The sequence below is a fragment of the Tupaia chinensis genome, unplaced genomic scaffold (genome assembly GCF_000334495.1).
Source record: "Tupaia chinensis unplaced genomic scaffold, TupChi_1.0 Scaffold000528_1, whole genome shotgun sequence".
Lineage (NCBI taxonomy): Eukaryota > Metazoa > Chordata > Mammalia > Scandentia > Tupaiidae > Tupaia > Tupaia belangeri.
Window position 1 is genome coordinate 347,543 of NW_006160041.1, and position 9,977 is coordinate 357,519.

The window sequence follows — 9,977 nt, forward strand, 5'->3', positions numbered from 1 at the left end:
TACATTGCTGTAGTCCAACATGGCCAACTGCGGTTTGAGTCCTGGATTTGGCAGCTTGACACACCGGGCACATATGTGTGTGCATGCCCAGAATCCTGAGAGGAGAACGGAGGAGAAGGGATTGTGGCATGACCATTCCTACTGGGGGTAATTTCTTACTTTCTGCCTCTGTCTCTACAGTGAGTGCACATACCCTATAACAAAAATATGTCTCTCTCTAAAAACAAGAAGGTGCTAATGGCACATATTTTGATAAGACTGTTGTGAGGATTTAATATATCAAGATGTAAAGTGCTTAGAACATTGCCTGTGTGATGGAGGATGAGTGGGGGGGCTCAGGAAAAAAGTGTTTAACAGATACAAGAAGACATGTAAACAAGGTAAATAGGTTATGGAACAATGTAAAGTAACAGAAAAAAAAATGAAGGAAGCGATCTCATTTACAATAGCCACACACACTCAAAGTACCTAGGAATAAACCTAGGTGAAAGACCTCTACAAGGAAAACTATGAAAAACTGGAAAAAGAAATTGAGTATGAGATAAAAAAGTAGAATGACATCCCATGCTCTTGGATTGGAAGATATAATCAAAATGTCAATCATACCCAAATTAACTTACAAATTCAATGCAATTACTGGGGACATTCCTCACAGAAATAGAAAGAACAACCATAAAAGTTATCTGGAAACATAAAAGGCCCTGTATCACCAAGGCAATACTATACAACAAAGAATGAAGTTGGAGGCATCTCGCCACCTGATCTCTAAATATCTTACAAGGCGGTGATAATCAGAAAACCATGGTATTGGCACAGAAACAGACACACAGACCAGTGGAACAGAATAGAGAATCCAGAAGTAAACCCCAAAACATAAGGCCAACTGATCTTCGACACAGGGTACAAGACAATGCAGTGAAGGAAAGAAAGTCTTAGCTGTAAATGGTGCTGGTAGAACTAGATATCCACCTGCAGAAAAATGAAGCTAGATCCCTCTCTCTCACTATTAACAAAAATCAGCTCAAACGGATCAAAGGTTTAAATGTAAAGCCTCAAATTATAAAACTACTAGAGGAAAACACGGGACTCTTTTGAAGACATTGGAGTAGATGATGCTTTCTTAAATAAGACTCCTAAAGCACAGGGAATAATCCCAGAAATAGACAAGTGGGACTACATCAAATTAAAAAGCTTCTGCAAAGCAAAGGAAGCAATAAGTAGAGTGAGAAGATAGCTTACAGAATGAGAAACTATTTGTAAGCTATGCTTCAGATATGGAACCGATAGCCAGAACATATAGGAAATTCAAGCAGATTACCTGCAAAAAAAATGAATTGTTCAATTAAAAAATGGGCAAATGAACTGTACAGGCAACTTTTTATGGAAACATACAAATGGCCAATAGGCATATGAAAAACATTCAGGGACCAGCAGTTAGCGTAATGGCTATGTCACTAGACTCCCACATAGTCGACTGCGGTTCACGTCCCGGACCCGGTGGCTTAAAACTCACGCCGGGCACGTGTGTGTGTGCGTGCCCAAGATCCTGAGAGGAGAATGGAGGAGACGGGATTGCAGCATGGCCATCCACCCTGGGGGGTGATTTCTCACTTTCTGTCTCTCTGTCTCTGTCGGTCTGGCGAGCGCATGCACCCTATAGCAAAAAAACAAAAACAAAAACACAAAACAAAAAACCCTCAAAAAAACAAAATTCAACACTTCTTATCATAAGGGAAGAACAGATCAAAACCACAATGAGATACTACTTAACTCCAGTCAGAATGGTTATGATCAAAGAAATAAAAAAAATAATAAATGCTAGCAAGACTGTGGTGAAAAGGGAACTCTCCTGCACTGTTAATGGGAATGTAAATTGGTACGGCTGCTATGGAAAACACTATGGAGGTTCCTCAGAAACCTACAAATAGAACTACCATATGACCCAGTAATCACACTTCTTAGTATTTACTGAAAGGATAGGAAAGCACTCATTTGGAAAGACATTTGCACTTGCATGTTCATAGCAGTATTATTCACAGTCACAAAGACATGGACTCAACCTAAGTGCCCAAAAAGTGATGATTGTGTTGACAGATTGTGGCACATGTACACTATGGAGTACTATTCAGCTGTAATGAACAATGAGACATTATCATTTGTCTCAAAATAGTTGAATATGGAAGATCTACTTTTAAGTGATGTAAGCCAGTCTTTGGAAGATAAACACTGTGTATCCTTGCTCAATATATACTGAATATCTGCAATCTATGGTAGAAATTAAAAGATCTGAAAATATGATAGTAGGAAGGATAAGTGTAGATACTAGAGTCTGTAAAGGAGGGGAGTGGATGTTAGAGGGTAAATAGGAGGGACAAAGGGAAGAAACACTTAAAAAAGACCCAAGAATGTAAAATTCTCTTTTGAAAATTATATACATGCTGATATCTTTGAGTTTATTGCCCCAAAAAAGAATGCATATAAACAAGGCAGATAGGTTAAGGAACAACGTATAGCAGCAGAGTAAAAGAAAGGAATATTGCTAATCATAGATATACGTATATGTATATATACATTTCAAAAGAAAACTACTAGAGCAAAAGTTGAAGGTGTACCTCATAATGTTCTTTGTCTAAAATGTTGAATATGGTAATATCTTTGATTTGAATATCACACACCTGCATGCTTTGGAAAAGCATTTTGTACCCCACAAAGATAGACAATTTGATTATCACACACCTGGCTGTTTTGAAAAACCGTATTGTACCCAATATGGATAGACAATTAAATGTAAATAAATTATTTTTTTAAAAGCGCTGTGTCTCGGGAACCAGCAGTTAGCGTAATGGCTATGTTGCTGGACTCCCACGTAGTCGACCGCGTTTCGTGTCCTGGACCCGGTGGCTTAAAACTCACGCTGGGCGCGTGTGCGTGCGTGCCCAAGATCCCGAGAGGAGAATGGAGGAGAAGGGATTGTGGCGTGACCATCCCCCCTGGGGGGTGATTTCTCGCTTTCTGTCTCTATGTCTCTGTCTGTCTGTCTGGCGAGCGCACGCGCCCTACAGTGAAAATCTCTCCAAAAAAAAAAAAAAAAAAAAGAAGAATCACATGACCTAATGGAGAGCGAGAAAAACCAGTCTCACCTGTCTAATGAAGAGATGCAAATCCATTTTAAAAATATTTATTTGGTTAGTGGTACATTTTATTTCCAGGGTTTATACCCCAATTACTCACTCATGCTAACCAATCTTATTTTCACTTACCTCATACTTTTCTCCTCAGTTTCAGGAAATGAAGACACTCTTGATTTTTCAGTTCTACTGTCCCACTCATTGTGTATAAATATTGTCCTGTGCTGTTTCTCTTGTCAAATGGGTTCTTCATACTCTTGAATTTTGAGTCTTCATAGCAAGTTCCAGTTTTATTTTATGTCTGAAAGTAATTCAGACTTTAGTTTCTTCATTAATGCCTGGAGGATGTGGGTGTAGTTTTCTAAATGCATTATGGGATTCTTGAAGTAAATAATCTATTTTAAATAGGTATTTTAACAGTCTTGACAGTAGCCCATAATTGGGTCTGCATTCCTAATCCATGCTAGAAGAATATTACTTTAAAAAGTAATTTTTGAAGTATTCTTATAGGTGTATAGGAATATCTTTTTTTTTTTTTTTTGAGAGGTTTTTGCTATAAGGTGCGTGCGCACTTCAGACAGACAGAGAGAGACAGAAAGCGAGAAATGACCCCACAGGGGGGATGGCCACTCCGCAATCCCTTCTCCTCCATTCTCCTCTCGGGATCTTGGGCATGCACGCACACGCGCCTGGCGTATTTCAAGCCACTGAGTCTGGGACACGAACCATGGTCGACTACGTGAGAGTCCAGCGACATAGCCATTACGCTAACTGCTGGTCCCAGGAATATAATTTTTTATTAGAGACTTTTGCTATAGGGTATTTGTGCTCATGAGAGAGAGAGAGAGAGAGAGAGAGAGAGAGAGAGAGAAGCACAAAGGGAGAGAAAGTGAGAAATCACCCTCCATTCCTCTAGGGGGAATGGCCACGCTGCAGTCCCTTCTCCATTTTCCTCTTGGGATTTTGGACACACATGCACAGCTTGAGTTTCAACCTGCTGGGTCCAGGACTCAAACTGGGGTTGGCCACATGAGAGTCCAGCACCTTAACCACTATGCCACTTAATAGCCCACCAGAATGTCATCTTAATTAGGACTCGGTTAGTAATAGTAAATTCCAACCTATGTGTGTTTTTGTTTTTGTTTTTTATTACACTTTGAATGCATTATACTCTTAAGTTTGAAAACATGAATAACATTTTCACAGTGTACTTTGTGTTCTCTCTCCTGTTTCAGTCAAAATACTTCTAACTCAGAATTAAAGCATCTAATATTTCTAATAATGTTGTGATCTTTTAGGGACATGTGGTGGCTTGGTAATTAAGGTGACTGGATCCTACATGGCTGACTGTATGGTTTGAGTCCCAGACCTGACTACTTGAAAAACTGTGTGTGTACGTGTGTGTGTGCTCGTATGTGTGTGCTTGTGTGTACGTGTGTGTGTGTGTATGCATGCCTGCCCAAAATCCCAAAGGAGAAATGTAGGAGAAAGGATTGCTGTGTGGCTGTCCCCCATGGGAGATGCTTTCTTACTTTCTCTCTCTCCCCCATGTGCATATGTGCCCTCTAGCAAATGAACAACAACAAAATCATGAACTCCTTTTTTTTTTAATGCCAGAGGGTGCATGGACATGCATGAGAGAGGCGGGGGGGGGGAGAAAGCTTCCCCCCCCCGCACACACACACATCACCACCATGAGGCCTGTTCATGCTGCAGCCCTTTTTGCTCCAATTATCCCACCCTGTCAGGATCTTGGGCACATGTATGAGCATACCCAGTATGTCTTCCAGTTCTCTGGGGCCAGGGCTCAAACTCTGGTTGGTCATTTGGAATCTGGCTTCCTCTCCAGAGCATTTAACTGGTGTGTTGCTGGGCCAGCATGAGAAGTCTCTGTTACTCTAACATTTTCTCTTTCTTTTTTCTTAATTTGCTAGAGGGTGTATGCACTTCCTGAAGAGAGAGAGACAGACAGACAGACAGATAGCACCCCTCCATGGGGTTGGCCATATTGGAATCTTTTCTCCACCATTTTACCCTTCTTTTGGGATTTTGGGCATACATGCACATATGCCCAGCTTATTTCTCAGGCCACTGGGCCCGTGACTTGAACTGCACAGTTGGCCAAACTGGGATCCAGTCAACCTAACCAAAACACCACTAGCTGGCTCAACATTTTATCTTTTTATCTTAAATAGATTTAGACTTAGAGAAAAATTGCAAAAAATAATTTGAGAGTTCCTGTGTGTCCTTTATCTAGTTTTTCTAATGCTAATGTACAGTGTAACTGTAGTGTAGTTATCAAAACTAAGAAATTATATAGTATTATATAGTATATAGTATTATATGGTATATAGTATTATTAACTGAATTTCAGACTATATCTTATTACTAGCTTTTCTACTAATATCCTTCTTTTTTAAATTTCAGGATTCAATCCAGGATCTTATATTATGTCTATTTGTCACATGTCCTTAGTCTCTTCAATTCTTCTTTGCCCTCTAATAAAATTTTTATTATGTTTAATACATAATATCTGCAGGCTTCACGTATATATGTGTATGGAACATGCACTTTTAAGACACTTGCTAGTTGATATTTATATACACTAAAATTTGGGTGCCTCTGCTATAAATTTCTGAAGAGTGGTGGATAAGAAAAAAAGTGTTTATGATGCCTAGATTTGACAAAGCAGTCTTTGAATCATAGTAAGAATTTAAACTGAGGAACAGATGCAGTAAATATTTAATGGTTACAGTAAAGATTCTCAAGGACCAGCAGTTAGCGTAATGGCTATGTCACTGGACTCCCACGTAGTCGACTGCGGTTCGTGTCCCAGACCTGGTGGCTTAAAACTCACGCCGGGCGCGTGTGCGTGCATGCCCAAGATCCCGAGAGGAGAAGGGATTGTGGCGTGACCATCACCCCTGAGGAGGGATTTCTCGCTTTCTGTCTCTCTGTCTCTGCCTGTCTGGCGAGTGCACACTCTTATAGCAAAAACCTCTAAAAAAAAGATTCTCAAATGATTTTTAAATAGTGGGACAAATCATAGACTTATGAGTACAGTAGAGACTAATGGAAGTGCCTTTTTGAAGAATATCAGAATGAATTGATATAGGTAGCTGTTATTTCCCTAATTTTAAGGTGACCATTTCCTTGTTTTGTTTCTTAGATACAACAAAAAAAGTACAGTCTGTACACAGATGTGTGTAGTGACTCTGTTCATAATCTTTAAAATCTGGAACCAATCCAGTGTCTCTCATTTGGTGAATGAATAAATTGTGGTGCATCCATACACCGGATTACTCCTGATCAAGGGAAAGGATAAAATATTGAAATATGCAACAATAAGGATAAATTTCAAATGCATTATATTTAATGAAATAAGCCAGTCTCAGAAAGACCACATACCAGGGCCACTCCGTGGTACAGCAGTAAAATGTAGTGCTCTGCAAAGGTGATCTACACAGGAAGGTTCTGAGTTCACGTCTGAAAACCTCCCTGAGTACTTAAACACATGGTTGCTCTTGATCTGAGGCTTGCTGAGGCTGGGAGTGGGTCAGGGTATTGGACCATGGTGGGGATGTTGTCTTGCTGTCTCTCTCACTCATGGAAGAAATAAATAAACTTAAAAAAAATAAGAAATTAGCATATACAATAGTTACTATTTTAAAAAAATATTATGTACCTTATGATTCCACTTGTTTGACTCTTTGGAACAGGTAAAATTTTAGTCAGGAAATAGGTGAATGTTTACCCAGGAGCTAGAGGTAATATGAAGGAAATGTTGACTACAAAGGGACAAGTCTTAATAAATCCAACCAAAGTGATTTGATGAAAATGAGTAATAGCTTTCTGGATATATACTTGGGATATAATACTATCTTCAGTAACTGCACTAGAACTGTAAACTCTGGACTCTTTTAGACTGATTGATAACATAGGAAAATCTATGAGTCATAGTTAACTGAAATGGAAATAACTTTAAAAAAAAATTTCTAGGTCTTATGAACTAACCCGGAAGGACCGACTGTATAAAAACATCATTCGAATGCAGCATACGCATGGATTCAAGGCTTTTCACATCCTCCCTCAGACCTTCCTCCTGCCAGCTGAGTATGCGGAATTCTGTAGTAAGTGCTTAATTGAGAAGTCCTCAATTCCTAGCACCTAGACTTGGGGCAAATTAACCCCAGAGCTGCGTCAAACTGTCTAACATTTAGGGCTTTTCAAATCTTTAATACAATTGTGTTCTATAGTAAAATAGTTGCAAAGATAACTCCAACAATTTCCTTTTTTTTCATTTAAAAAACATTTATTTAAAATATTTGATAAATAGAATTGTATGTATTTATGATGTCCAACATGATCTTTTGAAGTGCATGTGTATGTGTGTGTGTATGTTGTGGGATGTAAATGTAGCTGTTTATGTATGCATTGCCTCACACCTACCATCTTTGCAATGAGAACACTTAACATTGACTCTCCTATAGTATTTTTTAAGAATACCATACGTCCTTATTAACTATAGTCATCACACTGTATAGTAGAGCCCCTGGGCTTATTCCTTTTTTTTTCTTCTTTTTTTCTTCTTTTTTTATATTCAGTTACTGTATATCTTTATATCATGCAAATGAATTTTCCCAGCATGAATATGTTGCATAGTAGTCCAGTCAGATATTATCATACACATTATCATCAACAAACAGTTTTCCATATTTGTGTTCATTAAATGTTTTTCTTTTTTCCTCTCTTGATTCCCTCTCTCCTATACCCCTTATTTCCCATCTTCCCCCGAATTCCCACCATTCTCATCCACTGTCACAAGTATCCACTGTTGCTCTCCATGCTTTTATACCTTTCAATCTTTCAGTTTCTGCCATAGAGTGCAGATATTTGGTATATATTAAGTGGGGACATACAATGCCTATCTTTCATAGTCTGGCTTGCTTCACTTAGCTTTAAATCTTCTATATTCATCCAGTTTCTATCTAATTCCAGGGTCTTACTGTTTTTTAATGGCTGAGTAGTATTCATAGTGTATATGTGCCACAGTTTTTCAGTCCATTCATCTGTTCTTGGACATATAGGTAGATTTCATGTCTTAGCAATTGTGAATAATGCTGTAATAAACATGAATGTGCAAGTGTTTTTCTGACTGAGTGTATTCCTGTCCTTGGGGTAAATATCCAGGTGTGGAATTGTTGGATTGTATAGTGGTTCTTCTTGTAGGCCTTTGAGGAACCTCCATATTATTCTCCATAGTGGCTTTGGTAATTTATGTTTCCACCAACAGTGTAGGATAGGAGAGTTCCCTTTTTACTGCAGCCTTGACAGCACTTGTCATTTTTAATTTTTTTAATCTTGACCATTCTGACTGGGATTAGGCAGTATCTTGTTGTGGTTTTCACTTGCATCTCTGTTATGATAAGGAATGTTGAGCATTTTTTCATATGCTTTTGGCTGTTCATGTGTCTTCCTTGAAGAATTGTCTGTTCAGTTCATTTGCCCATCTTGTAATTGGATTGGATATGGTTTTGCAGGTAAGCTGCTTGAGTTCCCTGTATATTTTGATTATCAGTCCCTTATTTGAGGGAGAGTTTGCAAATATGTTCTCCCATTCTAAGGGTTGTCTCTTCACTCTAATTATTGATCTTTTGTTGTGCAGAAGCTTTTTAACCTTCTGTAGTCCCACTTATCTATTTTTGGGATTATTGCCTGTGCTTTGAGGGTATTATTTCAGAAGTCTTTGCCTACTCAGATGTCTCTAAGAGTCTTCCCTGTGTTTTCCACCAGTAGCTTTATAGTTTTAAGTTTTATGTTTAGATCTTTGATCCATTTTGAGTTGATTTTTGTTAGTGGTGAGAAATAGGGGTTTAGTTTCATTTTTCTACAGGTAGATATGCAGTTTTTCCAGCACCATTCGCTGAAGATATGTTCTTTTCCCCACTGGATTGTTTTGTGTCCTTGGTCAAAGATCAGTTGGCTTTATGTTGTAGGGTTTATTTCTGGGTTCTCTGTTTTGTTCTGTCTAAATATCTGTTTTTGTGCCAATTCCTTGCTGTTTTAATTATCACAGCTTTGTAATATATTTCGGGGTCAGAGAGTGAGATACCTCCTACTTTATTCTTTTGTGCAGTGTCACTTTGTTAATACAGGGTCTTTTATGATTCCAGACAAATTTTATGATTTTTTTTTTCTAATTCTGTGAAGACTATCTCTGGCGACTTGTTCAAGACTGTGTAGATTAATTTGGATAGAATTGACATTTTGATTATATTAATTCTTTCAACCCTGGAACATGGGTCATTTTTTTTTTTTTTTGGAGAGATTTTCGCTATAGGGCACGTATGCTCACCAGACAGACAGAGAGAGACATAGAGGCAGAAAGCGAGGAATCACCCCCCAGGGGGGATGGTCATGCCACAATACCTTCTCCTCCATTCTCCTCTCGGGATCTTGGGCATGCACGCACACGTGCCCGGCATGAGTTTTAAGCCACCGGGTCCAGGACACAAACCACGGTCGACTACGTGGGAGTCCAGCGACATAGCCATTACGCTAACTGCTGGTTTCCCTTTTTTGTGTCATTTTCAATTTCTTTTTTTTAGTTTTTCCTAGTTTTCCTTGTAAAGGTCTTTGACTTCTTTGGTTAGGTTTATTCCTAGGTAGCTAATATGTTTTGTGACCTTTGTAAATAGATTGCTTTCTTCATTTTTACCTCAATCTGTTCATTTTTTGTGTATAGAAATGCTATAGATTTTTTTTATTATTCATTTATCACTTTCAGGAGTTTTTTTGTGGATTCTTTTGTGTTTTCTATGTATATAGATATGTTTTCTGCAAATTGAG

At 38.5% G+C, this 9,977-nt stretch overlaps 1 protein-coding gene across 17 annotated transcripts in view; it reads left to right on the forward strand.

Moving 5' to 3' along the window:
- The window catches only part of TTLL5 (tubulin tyrosine ligase like 5), a 330,457-nt gene that overhangs the window by 30,930 nt on the left and 289,550 nt on the right, over positions 1-9,977 (forward strand). For all 17 annotated transcript variants that reach the window (XR_003550803.1, XM_027775153.1, XM_006157045.3 and 14 more), the window contains one exon: positions 7,128-7,258. Coding sequence is in view for 16 of the 17 variants with exons in the window: in XM_027775153.1 (XP_027630954.1) it covers positions 7,128-7,258 (131 nt within the window). In the remaining variant the exon portion in view is untranslated. The remainder of the gene's footprint in view (positions 1-7,127; positions 7,259-9,977) is intronic.